General features: G+C 44.9%; 4 protein-coding genes across 4 annotated transcripts; all 4 read left to right on the plus strand.

The window, feature by feature from the left end:
- Positions 1 to 1,522: 1,522 nt before the first annotated feature.
- LOC130688037 (uncharacterized) lies at positions 1,523 to 3,397 on the plus strand. The gene has a single exon (XM_057511032.1). It carries the CDS (start codon positions 1,523 to 1,525, stop codon positions 3,395 to 3,397), a length of 1,875 nt encoding a protein of 624 aa, XP_057367015.1.
- Positions 3,398 to 3,512: 115 nt separating this feature from the next.
- Positions 3,513 to 4,587, plus strand: LOC130688036 (uncharacterized). Its single transcript, XM_057511031.1, has 2 exons — positions 3,513 to 3,651; positions 3,770 to 4,587. Exons 1-2 carry the CDS (start codon positions 3,513 to 3,515, stop codon positions 4,585 to 4,587), a joined length of 957 nt encoding a protein of 318 aa, XP_057367014.1.
- Positions 4,588 to 15,928: 11,341 nt separating this feature from the next.
- LOC130688035 (protein Jade-3-like) lies at positions 15,929 to 16,564 on the plus strand. Its single transcript, XM_057511030.2, has 4 exons — positions 15,929 to 15,966; positions 16,033 to 16,153; positions 16,219 to 16,341; positions 16,424 to 16,564. The coding sequence occupies exons 1-4, from the start codon at positions 15,929 to 15,931 to the stop codon at positions 16,562 to 16,564; spliced, it is 423 nt and encodes a 140-aa protein (XP_057367013.1).
- A 1-nt stretch (position 16,565) lies between these two features.
- Positions 16,566 to 17,447, plus strand: LOC130688065 (PHD finger protein rhinoceros-like). Its single transcript, XM_057511059.1, has 3 exons — positions 16,566 to 16,691; positions 16,767 to 16,931; positions 17,005 to 17,447. The coding sequence occupies exons 2-3, from the start codon at positions 16,919 to 16,921 to the stop codon at positions 17,421 to 17,423; spliced, it is 432 nt and encodes a 143-aa protein (XP_057367042.1). The 5' UTR covers positions 16,566 to 16,691; positions 16,767 to 16,918; the 3' UTR covers positions 17,424 to 17,447.
- Positions 17,448 to 18,339: the final 892 nt, after the last annotated feature.

Consider the following 18,339-nt stretch of genomic DNA (forward strand, 5'->3'; position numbering starts at 1 on the left):
ATGCGGAATCTGGTGATTGGAAATGACTAAAAAAGGGAAAACATAAAACGGGAAAAAGCTAGCTTAGCCGTAGGCAGGTCGAACCTTTTTTCAGGTAGTCGAACCTTTTTTCAGGTAGTCGAACTTTTTTTCAGGTAGTCGAACCTTTTTCAGGTAGTCGAACCTTTTTCCAGGTAGAAAAAAAAACACGTGATGTCAATACGACCAATGATAAAACGGATGGCAAAAGGGAAGGAAAAGGTTAAGCTTTGCCAAAGGCAGTTTAAACCTTTTTTCAGGTAGTCGAACCTTTTTTCAGGTAGTTGAACCTTTTTCCAGGTAGAAAAAAATCAGGTGACTGCACACGAACCAATCACTGCGTGCGCACGCCGTTAGGTTTTTCGGACAAACACACAGACAGATACACAAACAAACTCCACCCACAAATAGACCTTTGGCTTTTATAAAGAGTGCCGGTCATAATTCCTTTTATTCTCATTTTATTTTCTACAACAGCCTGTATTTTCGTCTTTGACGACGTTCTCCTTACTCTCGAATTTGAAATTTATTGTTATAGAGAAAGCTAGCGAAATATTTGCGGTCTACTTTGTTTATTCATAGCTTGGAGATAGGGAATATAATGCGAAGGGGGAAAAACTTTGTTGGAGATAGCGCTCTATACTAAGGGAAATAAGCATATTGCTACTTGGGGTGTGAGTAAATAGGGAGATTTTCTTTTGGTGGTCCTTTTTCCGAGCCTTTTCATTTTTTACGTTGTCTTAATTGTGGATGGTGGTGGGGTCGCGCCCCTGCCGTTTTCAACCTGAGTCCCACAGGTCAGGCGACCAGTTGAAAAGAGGGGGGTGACGCTTCGCGGGATCCAAGTCCAGAATGAGCTTGAGGGTGTTGAGCTATTCAGAAAAACAGTGAATCACAGTCTAAAGAACTCGAAAGGTTAAAATGCCTTGTACAACAGACGTGTGCAAAAATGTCTAGACAATGCCCCGAGGGTGAGAACGTCTCATCCCAAGGTCGTCTGGACACGTCGATACAAGGCATGTTGTCTCAGCGTCGCGAAGCTCTAGGATGGCCGCAAGGCATTACCCCATCCTCACCGTCACAGGCAGCCAACCTATTGGAGCAATGCAGAAAAGCCGGGACAACGGGCGAGCAAATGGACAGCATAGGGGCAACTATCGACATGTCTAACGATCCATCGTTTAGCTGCCTGCAACAGCCAAAGGGCGATCCAAAATCTGATTCTAGTCTCATCTGCAAACTTGTCGATTCTTTGACAATGTCAGCACTTCCACCTCCCACTATCACCAAGTTCGACGGGAACCCTCTGAACTACCAGATGTTTAAGTCGAAGTTCATGACGCTGTATCACAACCGGTGCAGCGACAATGGAATTGGACTAGCGCATCTGCAGGAGCTACTTGCTACTCATGTTCTCAACTCGGTAGCTGATTGTGTTCACGACCCAAGCAAATACGAAGTGGTCTGACATCGACTTGATCAAGAATATGGCCACACCACTATCATGGCTCAAACCCATCTAAATAACCTCCTCCGACTTCCATCTGTGCAGCCGAACGACAGCGCCAGCTTGAAAACATTTTCCAACAAGCTTCACGGTGCTGTCTCCGCTCTATCAACCTCTGGACTCGCGAGCGAATTAGAGTCGCTGGGCAACCTCATGCATGTTGTCACCAAACTGCTGAAGACCTTGAGGGAAAGATGGGGAGGAAAGGTGATGAAGATGCACCCCGCTGTACCTTCAATAGTCGATCTGGATGGCTGGTTAACCCTTCAGTCAAAGGGTTCTGATTTTGCAAAATTAATGGCGGGGCCATCAACACTTCCAACGATTCCACCAGTCGTGCCCAAGAGAAATGGGAAGGGATATCCAACTCCCTATGTCTCTACCATCAACCACGTTACCACCTCGACGCCTGAAACAAACTTACCGCAATCAAAAGGAGGAGGTTTGCGGGTGAGCCCACCCAATACAACCTCGTTTAGCCAAACAAGAGGCAACTCAACGTGCTTTGTTTGCAGAGGGGCGATACACAAAATCGAGGAGTGTAACACCTTCAGGCAGATGTCTCCAACACAAAGAGCGGAGACAATCTTCAAAGCAGGCAGGTGTCTCCGATGCCTTACAGGAAAGCACACCAGCCGAGCTTGCAGAGTCAAATCGATTCGATGTACGGTCGAAGGATGCAAGTATCCAGGACACTCGACGTTGCTTCACGGTTCCGAGTTTTCGACAAAAACCAATGCAAGCACCTCCAGTGATTACAAGACCACACCAGAATCGAAGCCACCGCGTCGAGTGACTTTCGACGACAAGGTCGATGAAGCCTTCCTCGGCGCAGTATCACGCACTGGACTGGACACACCACGTCGAGTGCTTTTCAAAATTGTTCCTGTCCATCTACAACATGGAGAAAGGGTCTTCGATACCTTTGGATTCTTAGATAGCGGAAGCGACTCCACCTTAATCCGAAGTGACGTGGCCAGAACTCAACTAGGTTTGGAAGGGCCAACAACGAAGATCAACGTGACATCTTACGACGGGGGAGTTACTCCAGTCAATGCTCACATCGTGGACTTCGTCATCAGTTCGCGAGACGGGTCGACTTCGTTCCAAGCAAGAAGAGCGTACGCAGTAGAAAATCTACAAGTCGCTCAAAATCCAACCTTTACAGTCTTACAAGCCAAGGCATTCCCTCATCTTCAAGGTCTGAAGCTCCCAGAAGTCCAATCCGACCAAGTAACGGTTCTAATTGGTCTCGATGTAGCAGACGCTCACGACCATAGCGAATCACGCAAACCGATAGATGGATTGACCGGACCAGTAGCTTTCAACACGCCATTTGGATGGTGTCTGGGAGGCAAAGTGGGCCCGCAAAGCGAACAGGAGCAACCAAGCCATTACGTAGCCCACATCACATCGAGAGAAGAAGAAAGAAACCTTTCCGAACTCGTCGAGCGGTTTTGGAGGCTGGAGTCGAAAGACTCTGTACAGCCTCCTACCCTCATGTCAGCAGAAGATCGACGGGGAGAAGAGATTCTGAAGAGGACCTCCAGATACATCAGTAATCACCATCAAATTGGTCTAATGTGGAAGGTCGACAATCCAGAATTACCAGACAGCCGCAGTATGGCGCTAAGTCGCATGTTTCAAATCGAACGGCGCTTCAAAAGAGACCCCAGCTACGCCAAACGATATGACGATGTCATTCAAGAATACATCAACCTTGGCCATGCTCGTCTCTTATCAACAGAAGAAGCTAGACGTAGGACACCGAAGACAAACTACATGCCTCATCATGGTGTCCAAAGTGCGACGAGTTTGACAACAAAGACACGACACGACACGAGTGGTTTTCGACTGTTCAGCAGAGTGTGAAGGCACCTCCTTGAACAAAAATTTTCTTCGCGGTCCAAACTACCTCCTAAACCTACTGGGAATAATCTTGCGCTTCCGCAAGCACCAAATTCCCATCAGTAGTGACATCGAGAAGATGTATCACCAGGTTTTAGTTCCAGAAGAGGACCAAGATGCCTTCCGATTTTTGTACCGATCACCGAACAGCACGTCGCCACCGCTCACCTACAGGATGACAGTCCATGTCTTTGGAGCCGTCTCGTCGCCATCAACCTGTTTGTTTGCCCTAAACAAAACAGCCGAAGACAACAGAACGAAATTCCCAGACGCAGCAGCCAGCGTAAAAAAAAAGCTTTTACGTCGACAACTATCTGGATTCGTTCAACTCGGAAGACAAGGCAATCAAATGGGCCCGCCAGCTAAAGGAACTGTTGCAGCTGGGTGGTTTTAATCTCACCAAGTGGTCGTCGTCATCAAGAAAGGTCCTAGCAGCGCTTAAACCACTAGGCCTGGCAAATCCAAAACTGGATTTAGACCTAGACAAATTGCCCATGGATCGTGCCCTGGGGATCCTTTGGGATAGTGAAATCGACGCGTTCACTTTCAAGGTGGGAGAAAGGGTCCAGTTACACGCCACACCTACAAAAAGAAATCTCGTAAGTGTGGTGGCTACAGTATACGATCCGCTTGGATTCGTTGCTCCAATGGTGTTCGCAATGAAGATGCTGATTCAAGAGGTATGGCGAGCCAAACTAGATTGGGATGAAGAGCTGCCCGAACCTTTGAAATGCCAATTTCAAAAATGGTGTAAGGGTTTGTCGAACCTAGCACGCATCACAATTCCGCGATGCTTAGTAAAGGAAGAGCGCCCAACAACCCAGCAAGTGCACATCTTTGCCGACGCCAGTCAACTAGGGTTTGGTGCAGTCGCATGTGTACGAACAACTTACACAAGTGAAAGGGTTGGCGTATCTTTCATCATGGCCAAAACGCACGTCGCGCCGTTAAAACAGCTTTCGATTCCTCGGCTCGAACTTCAAGGAGCCGTCGAAGCTTTACACCTGGCCATAATAATTTGCCGTGAGATGAACCTGGATCTGAGCCAAATAACGTTTCACGTCGACTCTCAAACAGTACAAGCGTCTCGATGTCCAACCATCGTCCGTGGTGAGAACCGCACTTCCACTCCCGTCCTGGCCTGTGGTCTGTGAGTCGGCCGTCAGAATTTCTGACAAGTTCTTAGATGGATCCATTCTGCCAATGTCAAATACGAAGTGTTTGTGGGCAACAGAATCGGAAAGATTCTAATGAACACCAACTGTCGACAATGGCGCCATGTTCCAGGAGTCATGAATCCAGCAGACGTTTACAGTAGAGGATTGGATCCCGAGAACCTCAAGGAATTGCAGAAGTTCCACGAAGGGCCAGCCTTTCTGTTGTTGGAACCTTCATCATGGCCAAAGTGGGATCAGATCGAGCACAATGACCAACAAGATCCCGAAGCCATTCACGTCTACACAATGAAAACGGAGCCCAGTGACAATGTGATCAACCAGTGCGTAGAATATTATTCAGACAAAGTGCGCCTGGAACGAGTGCTTGCGTGGTGTTTGCGTTTCATTTTAAACTGTTGTGCCAGAGTGAAGAATTTAAAGTTGACTTCAGGAGAACTGACGCTAGTCGAAACTGAAGCAGCTCTGGCAATGTGCATTCAACGTGCACAAGAAGTGGCATACCCCGAAGATGTGTTGTTCTTAAACCGGGGAAAGGAACCGCCATACCGGTCAAAACTCAAACAATTTCGACCATTTATCGACGAACAACACCTGATGCAAGTGGGCGGGCGAATTGGACAAGCACCTGTCGACTATGTCACAAGACATCCAGTGATTTTACCTCCAGAGAAACGCATCACAAGCTTGATAGTCTGGGATGCTCACGTTCGAAATTACCACATGAAGGCCGACCGCTTATTGTGCGAACTTTGAGCAATTTATTGGATAACCTCTGGACGAAGGGTAATCAAGTCCATACTCAACAAGTGTATTCCTTGCAAGCGAAGAGATGCACAGCCAGTCACACCACTCATGGCTCAGCTACCCGTCCACCGCATTACGCCTTTCTTGCCTCCATTCGCCCATACAGGAGTCGACTATTTTGGACCATTGACTGTCAAAATAGGAGGGAGAGGGCGACGGCACGAAAAAAGATGGATTTGCCTTTTTACGTGCCTTACAACCCGAGCAGTGCATTTAGAAGTGACTGCTAGCCTCAGTGCAGAGGCATTTTTGTTGGCCTTTTCTCGATTTTCCAGCATAAGGGGAAAGCCAGTCGTTGTGTATAGTGACAACGGCACAAATCTTGTAGCTGGAGAAAAGGAGTTGAAAGAGGCAGTCGAAGAATTAAACAACAGCAAAGACTACCTGGAAGCACAGTTCACTTGTCGGCACATCGAGTGGCGTTTTTCCCCGCCGAGTGGACTTCATTTTGGAGGAGTTTGGGAGAGGCTCGTGCAATCGTGCAAAAGAGCTATGAAAGTGACCCTAGGAAATAGTGTCGCCAGTGATCAAGTCTTAAGTACTGTCGTGGCTGAAGTAGGGGCATTGCTCAATGCACGACCACTAAGTCATCTCAGCGTAAACCCCGAAGATCCTGACCCTCTCACTCCAAATCATTTCCTACACGCCAGACCAATGCCGTACATCCCGCTGGCGTATGTCGATCTTAACAACACGGACATCTCGAAAAACCAGTTTCTACATAGTCAACTCATTGTCAACCACTACTGGAAAAGATGGATCACCGAATGTCTACCTTACCTCACCGAAAGAAAATAATGGGCCAAGAATCACAAAAACATCGAAGTGAACGATATTGTACTCGTTGTCGATCCATTAAACCCTCGGGGGCAATGGCCATTGGGAAAGGTAGTCGAAATTTTACCTAGCACGTCCGACAATGTAGTACGTGTAGCTAAAGTAAAAATTTCCGGCGCAAACAATACCTTAACTCGTCCCGTGACTAGATTATGCGTGTTGTTAACGCAAAACGAAATCACATCTGGAACGGGCCAGCCACTGCCAAACTCGCTTAAATGCGAAAAGGAAGAAAAAACAATCCATCCAAATACCGTAATTGACAATTCACGTTAGGTTGTCAAGGACCGCCGACCAGTAGACACTTTTTCAATTGCCAAAGGGTAAATGTAAATTATTCTTTCGAGCGTCGTCTGCCACCTTGTGAAATCTTCAGTCAAGCAGTGCCAGTCGACCTCTCAAGTGTCCCAACTTTGTAGTGTCTCGAACCTGTGCCGAACAAATTGTGTCAAACTAAGTGCCAGTGATTCTTCCCATCGACAATCAAACAAGTGACAAAGAAAATGAAAATAGTGGACATCACAGAGATTGAAAATCGCCAAATGGAGCTATTGGCCCAACTCAAAGTCACAATCCACGGCTTTGAAGAGGAAGAAAAAGAGGCCTGGAATTTGTTGACCTTTAGACTCTAGTGCGGTGCAACAAACCATAAGTGAAATAGTTTCCACTCGGAACTCGAAGATTAAGTTGCTCTGTGAAGAGCTTATGAAAATTGGCTCACCACGCTATCCCCCGAGGCAAGAATCGCCACCACCGACGCCCACTCTTCCGCCACCTACGGTCACCGCCCCGCGGTTCACCCCGTCGGTGCCGTGTTTTGTCGACCATGTAGGACTCGTACTGCCCAACAACAACGATCGGTTCGAGGTGTTTATCGAAAAAATGACGGCCACTGAACGGGCAAAATTGATTGCCCGGCGCTCGCTATGTTTTCGTTGCTGGAAAAGGGGGGACTTCGTCGGGGAACAGAAGCATGTCGGGGCCAACTGTACCCACGTTCGACACTGCTTCCACTGCAACAGCCCTACCCACCATCAATTGCTGTGTTGGGCCAGCTTCGTCACTCGTCAGAGTGAACAATAAATTGTTTGTGGTCGACATTGTTCCACCTTTGGGTCGAAATTCTCCTCGTTTTTCTTTGTTGTTTCTTTGAATGTTGTTTGTCGAAGCGACAAACAAGGGCCCGCTGTCACCGATTTAATCGGTGGGGGTAGGACCCGGTAGAGGGCTCCCTTATGTTGTCGACCTTCTTTTGTTTTCCTTTTTTTTGGTTTCTTGGGGGCATACGTGGTTCGACTGCCCCAGTTACAATTTTAAGTTCGTTGTAAGTTGTCCAACAGTTCCTTTCAGGGCTGTTAAAATTTGTACTCATCTAGAAGTCTTCCTTTTGCCCACTGTCAGTCGACAATCTCGTCGAAAGCCCCTTGTACAACAAAGTATCCCCTCGGTGTGTTCAATAAATTATTGCAAACCTCCCTCGTCTCATTTTTGTACAAAAGGGGAAATTAGGCTCTAAGACTGACTAAATTAAAGCTATTGCTACTCTCTATTTTCGAGATACGCAACAGGCGTAAACGCGAGTTGCTGCTACGAGCTCGTGAAAATCTTTGAATTCCTTATATCTGACCTTAGCTTGCAATTTTGAATCCAATCCTTCGATAAATTTCTGCATGAGAATAACTGCGAAAGATTTTTCCATATAACCATCAGGATATGCCTTTTTAAAAATTTCCTGTAGACGATGAGCATAATCCACAATTTTTTCTCCAGGTTTACGTTTAGCTTTATTGAATTTCTTAATGTATACATCAACATTTTCATCCCCGTGGAAGTGATCGAACAAAGCCGTTTTAATGGAACCATAGTCGTATGGATGTTTTTTAATTAAGGTTTGTATGAGTGAAAAAGCTTTATCTGTTAATTTTGCACGCATCATCTGAATAATTTTCCCTTCAGACCATCCTGCCCCATCAACTATAATCTCAAAAGATTCTAGCCAAGAGTCAAAGCGAGAAATTGGACTACCGGAGAAGGGAGGAAGTAATTGCAATCGTGAAAAGGTATGCTGGTTGTTTTGTAAATCATTTAAATCGTTAACTGTAGCTGCCCTGGTAGGGGAATAAGAGTAAGTCATATTGTTGCTAAAAAAAGTTATAGGGGAGTTCGGAGCTCTGCGATGGGGAGACTGTGCGGTGTCCGGAATGCGGTTTGAAACTGGCCGGGATTCGCCAATATTGTTGTCGGTCAGTTTTATCGACGGTTTTGGAATCGTAGTCGTTCTGTCTGGCGCTTGTCTACCTGCTGTGATGATGTCGGACAAGTTGGGGTGATCTCCAGCTCTTCCTGGGTCTCCGGAATGGACGATAGCAACTGTTTCAATTGTTTGGCAGTCTGGGTGAGGACGTTTTTGATGATGGTCGATAGCTGCTTGCGGCACGGTCTTGCCACTCTCCGGAAGTGGGTCAATCTTTTCCCGAGGAGTATCAGTTCGGGTAACAGTGATTCCAAGCTGGTGATTGATTGTAGTTTCCTTATGAACGAGAGTAGGTTTAGTATGGCCGTGAGAAGAGTCAGCTGGAAGTCCAACAAGGTTTTCTCCAGGTGGATCAAGAATTCGAACGTTTCCAGGATGAGAAACTCGTATTGCCTCTCCTCTTCGCTGACTTGCGTCGTCGCTCTCGGCACAAAGCCGAAGAGGGTCGTGTCCTTCGCTGGTACGAGCGTCTGTAGTTCCTCTATGCTGTACGTTTGTCCTAACAGGAACGTCGTAAACTGCCTCGCATACGTCGTAAAGGACGTCGTCAACTCGAACGCCTGTTGATCCGCCTTCCGCGTCTTCCGCTTTATCTGCCCGCTGGCCCTCATTTCTTGAATCGCAGCTAAGTATTTCAGGAATATTGTTGGCGTCTCCACGTCCGTCAGCAACTGCGGTTTGCCCAGGGGGCGGTCCCTCAGCCCGAAATCGTTCAGCAGCCGGTTCAGATGGTCCCAAATTTTCGGGTCGTGTGACTGGAAGTCCAACACCCTCTCCTTCAGGCACTTGAGTGCTAATATCAGGGACGGAATCGGACTCGACGGCGTCGGAAATACTTTGGATGGATTGCTCTGGATCTCGTGGTATAGGTGATGGAGACTAAAGTTGAGGTGATCGTCCATTCACTGGGCTTTTCTTTTGGAAGAAGCATAAAAGAGTACTCGAGAGGAGACCAGCCTTTGATTCGCTTTTCGTAGGTGATTTTTGGAGGAGAAAGACGAGAAAAGAACTTAGCATAAACCGATCGTGGACGTTGAGTGGCTGCAGCAGTAGATTTAGCACGTGCACCAATTGTTTTAGTGGTGGGTTTAACGAACGGAGCCACTTCCTCATAAGCAGGATTCGACCGTAGTTTACTTAACTGAGTATTATCTGTCTGCACTCTAGGTTTCAAAACGGGAGAAGCAGATTTCTTAACGGCTTCAGTTTCTGCTTCTGACGCTTTACAGCCCTGAACTTTGTCTAACGTGGACGAAGGGCGATCGGATAGTTTCTCAAAATCAATTAACTTAGCAACCGTTTCGTCGGAGATTTGTACCACTGGCGTTAGGGGAACAAGGGGGGTGGTTACAGGCGGGCGAGGTATCTTAGGTCCGCCATAAATAACATCATCCGTCATTGTGGTTGAGTTCGAGAAACCGCTGCCACCATAATGTAAAGCATCTTCCCGTGTGGGAAGACTTTACGAATTAAGACAAATAAAAGATATTGAACTCAGAAGGCGTTTTACCCACAATGACGTATGTGTTTATTATAAGCTAAGACACAAGGATTAAGAAGACAAGAGAGCAAAAGATAAGAAGGAACATTCGGGAAAACGAGTTAAAAGGAAGAACAAATAGACAGGGGTCTTACCGTGAACTCACGAGTGAAAGAATGGAAGAAAAACGACACGAGGCGAACCTGGATTTCGGCTTCCACACGAGCGGTACACAACAAGAGTTCAGAAACGTAGGAATTTGACAATCAATGTCCGGAATAGCTCGGAACAAGAACGAATTCTAACTCAAAGTTTAGGCAATGAAACATTAAGCAAAGTACAATACTACTCAATAAAGCGGGGAAGATTGACTTAAGGCAACTATTTGGCACGGCTGCAGCTACTTGTCTGATTTCCGTCAACTGCTAGGTTTATCACGAAACTTTGCATACTGCAAAAGTGGCGTGATTGGGCGGAACTTGTGCATTCACGCAGCAGCCAATTAAACGATGCCGTTTGATGTGGCGTGATGTTGAGGGCGTATCGTCTGCGTGAGTCAGCTGCAGGTGTTCATTTGGGTCAGCTGCACTGCGTATATAGTGTTGCAATTGCCATGTCCAGACTTGCGTTTACTACTGAAGCAAAAGCGAGAAAAGTTAAAGTAATATGTTCGGCTTCGTTACAGAAGAATGCCTCTTGTACGTAAAAAAATGGGTCATCCTTTCTAGGGTTAGGCGGCAAACATTTCGATCGTTGGTATCTGCATGAAAAAAAAAACTATTAAGGTAAGTTATTTCATTAATAATTCAGTAATTACCTTAAGCGTCGAGTAGCATTATCGATGTCAGGCATTTCCCTCCCTGCAATTCCCGATTTATTTTTTATCTCTTCGATTATGATTTGGCTCGGTGCTTTGAATTTTTCCGTCACACATGTCTTTTTAGCATTTTTGAAGATTGAAACCTAATGCAATACATTTTTAATCAGAAAATGCATTCTTAGTTTTTATTTAAATTTATGCTTACCCTCCTGTGGTTTCCGTAATCTGGTGGATGGTTGTGATTAACTCCGGCGGTGTTGTGTGGCTTTTCCTGGAAATCTTGCTGGTCATAGTGATCAAAGAAATTGCTGGAACTGGAAATTTTTTGGGTCACTGTTGCTTTGCAAGGGTCCTTAGCAGGACGTGAACTACAGCGCCAAGTACATAGTGTCCTGCTGATCTTTTTCTCGTAAAACAATAACCTTTGAAATACAAAAAGGTTAAGTGGTATTTTTAACGGAAAAGGAACTAAAATTAATTACCCAATCCATTGGTTAGTTTAACCTTTCCCTTGTTTGAACCTTCCTTGTGAATCTTTAAATTTGGCTGCGTTGGCACTTCAAATGAAGATTCCTATAAAAGGGAAAAGTTTTGATGAAAAGCAATACAATTCGATTAGTAAATGAAATTTACCTCCAGTATGGACTCAATTGGTTCCCCAGGCGGTTCAGGCCGTATACCGTCATTCTCATGAGCTCGCCTAGGAACGGTTGTTTGAGTAGGAGAGACTGGAATCGGAAGCAATGGATCAGCTCTGCGGACTTGGCCATGTCGTCTTCGGCGTGGTGGGGCAACAGGTGGAGTACCAGTAGGAGACCTAAGTACAGAGGTTAATAGAAAAATAGAAGAAATTAAATTTTCTAATGGAGAAAGACGACTAGTTGGTGTGATTCGAGGGGAAGAGTGTGGTGGGTCATCCTTATCCGACGCAACAGGTTCATTCTTGCGCCTTTTTGCGACATGTGAAGGGTCAAGGGTCTCCCTGCGCTTCAAATTTCTCTTTGGACGCCCAGTAATTACACCATCAACTTCCACGCAAGCACTAGGAACCGGCGCCGCTTCACTGGCATGTTCTACACCACTAGCACCGGCCTCCTCACGGGCACCTTCAACTTTATCAGCATCTTCAATACCAGTGCACTTAGCACAATGGTAGCTGATAGAGAAGTCTTTCCAGGTAGGTGAAACACCTCTATGAAAAATCACTCCGCAACAGGCCCGATGGACTGGGACTTGACACACAAGACAGCAACAGAATTGTTTCTTAACGGAAACAACAGTATCGCAGCGAGAACAACGATTATTAGATGGAGCCACGATAGTAGCTTAAGACCAAAACAAAGACTATTACCTTTTCAGGAACCAACACTTCTATTTTATACGGCTCATGTTGTTTGAAGGAGGAGCCATTGCGTCACATGCATCACCTGTCCACTGCATTGTCCCTTTGTTGCTCACCGCAGAATATCTTATTCTCGAGGGAAAACTCTAAGCTCAGGTATTTCCTCAACCCCGCCATACCTTTCAAGTTTAAACCTTAAACCACAAATGATCCCTTGTTTATATCCGCTTTATCATCCGCCTCCAGAAGAAAGTCTATCTGTACTTGTACTGATTTCCGATTCATTTGTAACCAAGCATGATTCATCCTCTTCCATAAACCATGCAATGCAGATATCTATATATAATTCTAATATATGTTAACTTTTTCCTAAAAATGAATATAATTATTAATATCGTTATTAAAACTGTTGAAGTAAAGAAAACATATTCATTAGCAAAATTATATTCTTGCTCACAAATACTGGGGAAAGGAAAAATAAAAAGAGCATATAAGGTGTAATAGTATAATTAAAGTTGTTGTTCACAGTTACATCTGTATTTAAATTTCATTCGGGAACTGAAAATATTCTTGACTCTATGCCAATTACCCTGATAGACGGGATTCGCCTTGCAAGGAGTTTCACACAGCAAGATTTCGTTCTGGTTTTATCAAACCATTTTTGCCAACACTGCTTCCACAATTGTTAGGTAACATTCCATTCATCCTTGTCACCCCTATCATGCAGGTATTTATTTTGTTTGCGTAATTGTTTTATAAAAATAGTGGGGCAACAGCTGAACGGGTAAACTTGCCAGCTTTCTTCATCTATGCATTTCTCTTGACTGGATTTCTTTATCAGTTCCTCTGACTTCAACCGCTTCTTCCACCGTCAACATTTCGGAATTTGCAGTAGAGCCAAGACAAAGTTGGTTTGAACAACTTCTAAATTATTTTATTTTTCCAGTTAATGGTTTAACACATTTTATTTTTAAGTATTTCAATATGGTCTGTTAGTAGATGGAGGTTTACGGGGAACTAATTCCATACTCAGAACAGCAGTGGCTATAAAATAAAAATTTGTTGATTATTATATATATTTTAATATTGTATGCTTACCTGTTCGTTAAAACTTGTTCATTCAATGTTTCTTCTCTCTTGATATGGAGGATATTGGCAATCACTCTTCTACGAGTTTGTCTTTCTCCCACAATATGTTTTTTTGCGAATCTCAGACATTTTAGATGACTTAACGAGTACGCAGAGCTCCCAACGGCTAATAAGCTTCGCACTTGTCACTAATAACCTGCAATCAGAATATGTTGAAACAAAAACAACACAACAAAGCCTTTGTAGAAAGCAGAGCCGGCCTAGCAGACGCTATGTTGTCATGACAATGTAAACATAACAATATTGCCAGACACTGTAGCCGATTTGTAAAGTAAAAAATGTTTTTTTTATGATTGTAAACTAGTAACGTTGGGCCCGTCCAGGGCCGGGGTATAGGTGGCGCTAGCGTATCCTTACGCTATTTCTAAGAAAATGATTCCACTCCATTTTTTCGCCCGTCTACTTTTAATTTTTTTTGGCAATCAAGGGTTCCCCTGTCTTACCCGCCAACCCACTCATTGATTCTGCCCGTCCACCCCCTCACTTTCTCTGCCCGTCAAACTACCCACTGCCCGTCAACCCATTCTCTGCCCGTTAACCCACTCTCTGCCCGTCAACCCACTAACTGCCCGCCAAAACGCCTGCTTTAGAGGCGCATCTACATTTTTTCCATTTGTCCGTCCTTTTGCCCAGTCGCCGTCCGTCAAACGTCCGCTATAATTGCCCGTTCACCCACTTGTTGCCTCTGCCCGCCTTTCCTCGTAAAGTCTCTGCCCGTCAACCCACTTTGCCCACCAAGAAATTCGCTGTTGTTGGCCGTCGACCAACTCTCTGCCCGTCGGCCCACTCTCGGCCAGTCGACCCACTCTCTGCCCGTCGGCCTACTCTCGGCCAGTCGACCCACTCTCGGCCCGTCAGCCCCTCACTGCCCGTCAGCCCCCTTTCTGCCCGGCGACCCACTCGCTGCCCGTCGGCCCCCTCACTGCCCATCAGCTCCCTCACTGCCCGTTGGCCCCCTCTCTTCCAATCGCCCACTCGCGTGGGCCCCTTCTCTGCCCGCCGAATCACTCGCTGCCCGTGGGCCCCTTCTCTGCCCGTCGACTCACTCGCTGCCCGTTGGCCCACTCGCTGCCCGTCGACCCACTCATCTGCCCGTCGACCCACGCGCTTACCGTCGACCCACTCGCTGCCCATCGAACCACTCGCTGCCCCTCAGCCCACTCGTTGTCCGTCGATCCCCTCTCTGCCCGTCACCCCACTCGCTGTCCGCCAAAACGACTGCTGTAGTGGCCCATTGACTTTTTCATTTGCTTTTGCCCGTTTTCCCCTCGCAGTCCCAGCCCAGAAAACGCCCGCTGTAGTTGCCGTCCAACCACTTTTTCCCTCTGCCCGTCTTTTCTCGAATAGTCCATGCCCGTCAACCCCCTTTGCCCACCAAAAAAACCTGCTGTGGTTGCCCGTCGACTTACGTACTGCAGCGCCCACTCGTTTTAAGCTAAGCTCGTAGACTAAAAAATTGCATTTATCCGACCTATTATACAGTCTCTGCCCCTCAAAAGGCCCGTTTAAGCCAACCACTGTAGCAGACGGCTGATTTGACGCCAGCCAATCAAAACAAATGCACAATGTGACAGACACAGGCTCCTCCTCTTTTCCTTGTTTTTTTATATAGTATAGATTGCGCAACACTGCAAGTTAACTTTTTTCCCGCCTTTACAACCGACGCTATTAGTTGTCCATTGTGTGTGATTGTTTGCTGTGGGAAAATTGCTTCCAGTTTGACTTTCCTTTTTTTTTGTCAGTTCCTTACATTCGGTGAGTAATGTTTTCAATTATGATTGACTAACCTGAGCCGGTACTTCTTCATTTGCCGCCTTCCGTGCCATTAAATCCCGTGACCCTAAAGCAAAGGTAGAAAAGTAATTCATTTTATCTCGCCATTTTTAATTGAATCATTCGTTCTACGTCTTAGTCATTGGTGAAGAAAACCACTTGCCTTACATGAGGCTACCACAATCGAAAGAACTGTGGTTCAGTGACGATCCCGAAGTGTCAAACAAACTAAAGTTTAAGCAGTGGACCGGAAAAAAGAGAAGGTGATTGTCTAGTTATAATTTTGTGTTGCGTTATTTTAACGAATGTGACCTATTTTTGGATCCAGTTTGTTCTTCGAACAGGATGAATTCTACTGTAGCCCCGTGGAATTAGTTGCCAAAGAAAATGGTGGCGTTTCAGTTATGCGAGAACATAGTGTAGTTAAACTGGACATTGTCGGTAGCAAACCTGAGTTATATGATGGCCGTACCATCACCTACCACAAGTGCCTTACTGCCACAGGTGAATTTCTTTCCTATTTATCTAAAATTTTAAGTACTCGATGATTAAAACTTTTTGGAATGTTGAAAAACTTTGATAATCTTCCTGCTAGATAGTATCTGAGAGCCATTCTTTAATTATCACTTCACTTAGACACATTTTCAACTATTAACTACATTAATTTATTATCGTGTTAGGTGGCAAACCGAAATCGGTGCCATCACTGAGCAGTGCCCCAGAAAATGTCAAGGAGCACGTAACGCTATTCCGTATTATTGATTTCCGTAATATCAATATTGGATATGGATCACGGGATCTCATGTTGAAGGCGAAGGGGCGGAGAACACCGAATCCGTTAGAAAGCTGAAAAAAGAAATGACCGTCGAAGAAAGGAACTTAATCCGTGTCAAAAAGTATAGAATACATAAACATTTTTACGTTTTGCGTTTAATTATTTAGAGTTACTTGTGTGTGAAAAGGCTACAACTCATCGAATCGGACTTATATAAGCATGCCAGCATTAACGAAACGGCGCGGACGCTAGATCTTGATCTTGATGTCGTTGACCAAATTTTCAACTTTTGGGTTCTTAAACGAAAGGTGTGTGCTCCCAAATTCATGTGTCTCTACTACAAGCAATCAATTTTCTTTTTAAAAATTTCCAGTCCAACCGAGACAGACCATTGCTACCGCCCAAAACCACTGAAACGGAACGATTAAGTCAGCAACAACAGCAAGATATGGAACGTATGAAATTGTTTGTACAGCTGCGACAAGACCTAGATAGGGTATAAACATACTTCTCATTAACTTTATTATTTTTATCTCGTTAAATGCAGAGTTGTCAGTAAAAACTGTTCTTCGTTGTAGGTTCGAAATTTGTGTTACATGGTCAGCCGAAGAGAGAAATTATCCGATCGTATTTTCGATTGCGAGAACAAACCTTCCACTAGCAAGCAGCGATTTTGTCTCTGTATGATCTCCAAAAAAATATCACCCCAGCAGAACTAACGCCAATCATGGCTCCAATATCTATGACCTTGTATATTTACGTGGGGAAACGATCAAAAAAGAAGGCTTTGAACAAGTCATTCAACTCATAGCAGGCGTACAGTCGAACATCCCCGCAATGAAAAAGGTTTGGCTTTTCCGTAATTATCGATGACAAGAAAACAGTTCTCAATCTGTATGCGTTGAATTTATTTGGTTGCAGGATAAAAATGGAATCGTTGGTCGTCCCAATCATTTAAAGGAAGACAACCCATACAAAAGCACGTACATGAATGGGGGCGAAAGTCGTAGATCCCGCTCGCTATCTTCCATCAGTGCCGAATCGGCTGCCTCTGATACTGAAACAAACAGTAGATGGAAGAGACCGGTATTTCAAATCATATTCCTGTTCGAGTTTCTATGCCGATCACAATTTCCCATTTTTTATTCTTTCCGTTCAGGTGAGAACACCTTCGCAAACATCAATTACCTCGGTCGACAGCGATTTCGATGTAGCCATTTCACAGCTTGGTTCCAAAAAACCGGTTCGAAAACTAGTGATAGAGCTGGCAAATTCATTTACACCGACAGTGAAGAAGAAGCGGGACCTCGCAGTGACCCAAGCTCTTCCGTTGTGCGGACCAAAGCCGCTGTCAAGGCGTTTTCTCCTGTCACGGCTGGCAGTCGCGGTCGGGGTAAAAAAGCCAGTGAGCCCAAATCTGCTACGAAATCCACCACCGATTTGATCGTGCCTCAGCGACAGGCTGCAAAGAAGGCCACCGAAAGTTTACATAGCGCTAATGCCAATGTCTCAGCCAAGGAGAAAAAGGAAGAGAAGGAAACTAAAGGCGTGGGCAAAGAAAACGTTGTTCTCTCCTAACAGCTCAAGAGTGAACTTAAGAGTATTGCCATTGCTATTATTCCGTTGCTAGATAGTATATGAAGCTCTTGCAAACACAAGTTCTTCTAAAATGTGAGCTGCACAAAATTGAAACGGAATTTGTTTATTGAAATTTTAGGCTGGTGATGTTACCTGCTAAATTTTTGTTTAATCGTTTGTATTTTGTAAAAATAAATGTAAATCAATTACCAAAAATTTATGGTTTTATTTTAATTGGAAGCTATTTCCAATACAAATTTTCATGCGTCCTTTGGCTGCCGCGATCCGGACATTCCCCGGACGTTCCAATCCGTTCACTGAACGTACGGATTTGCCATCCTGCAGACGTCCAACTAAGGACGTCCGTAGTAGTCCCAAATAAGGACGTTACCAGGACCTCCAATTAATTACGTCCGTAGGACGTCCTCCAGTGGACGTCCTAGTTTTGTATAACAATACACTGGCATGCCTTCCATGATCGTTGAAAATTTAAAAAAAAATCTTGGATTTATTTATAAAACAATTAGTGACTTCCTTTATCACTGACGTACAAAAAAAAGGTTGTTCCTGGTCGAAAATAATTAAAATGGATTTGTCATAATTAGTACATTTGGTAACGCCAAGTGCAAAGCTTCCTTAAACTTTTCCGTATTGTATATGATGTTTAATTAGGTAATCAATGGCTCCTTGGAAATGTGCATGAGGTGGAAAACAAGACACGGAGGACGTCAAAAATCCTTTAAAAATGCGGGAAAAATGCGAATTCTTGCCAGAGATGTAGGTGCTCCTTTCGGAGTAAAGGTGCGGTTATTAGTTCCTCTTCCACTTAAAAAAAGCCACGCCATAACTATTGAAATTTTACTCATAGATGTTTCTACGCAAGTTGTACATTTAAGTTTGGCTTAAACCATTTATT

This window comes from Daphnia carinata, chromosome 3 (assembly GCF_022539665.2).
Source record: "Daphnia carinata strain CSIRO-1 chromosome 3, CSIRO_AGI_Dcar_HiC_V3, whole genome shotgun sequence".
Taxonomy (NCBI): Eukaryota; Metazoa; Arthropoda; class Branchiopoda; order Diplostraca; family Daphniidae; genus Daphnia; species Daphnia carinata.

Bases quoted from the DNA above. Each gene is read 5' to 3' on its own strand.
- LOC130688037 (XM_057511032.1), top strand. From the start codon at position 1,523: ATGGCTCAAACCCATCTAAATAACCTCCTCCGACTTCCATCTGTGCAG.
- LOC130688035 (XM_057511030.2), top strand. From the start codon at position 15,929: ATGACCGTCGAAGAAAGGAACTTAATCCGTGTCAAAAA. The intron at 15,967-16,032 runs GTATAGAATACA...GTGTGTGAAAAG, and splicing joins AACTTAATCCGTGTCAAAAA to GCTACAACTCATCGAATCGG. The intron at 16,154-16,218 runs GTGTGTGCTCCC...AAAAATTTCCAG, and splicing joins TTTGGGTTCTTAAACGAAAG to TCCAACCGAGACAGACCATT.
- LOC130688036 (XM_057511031.1), top strand. From the start codon at position 3,513: ATGTATCACCAGGTTTTAGTTCCAGAAGAGGACCAAGATGCCTTCCGA. The intron at 3,652-3,769 runs GTTTGTTTGCCC...TCAACTCGGAAG, and splicing joins CGTCTCGTCGCCATCAACCT to ACAAGGCAATCAAATGGGCC.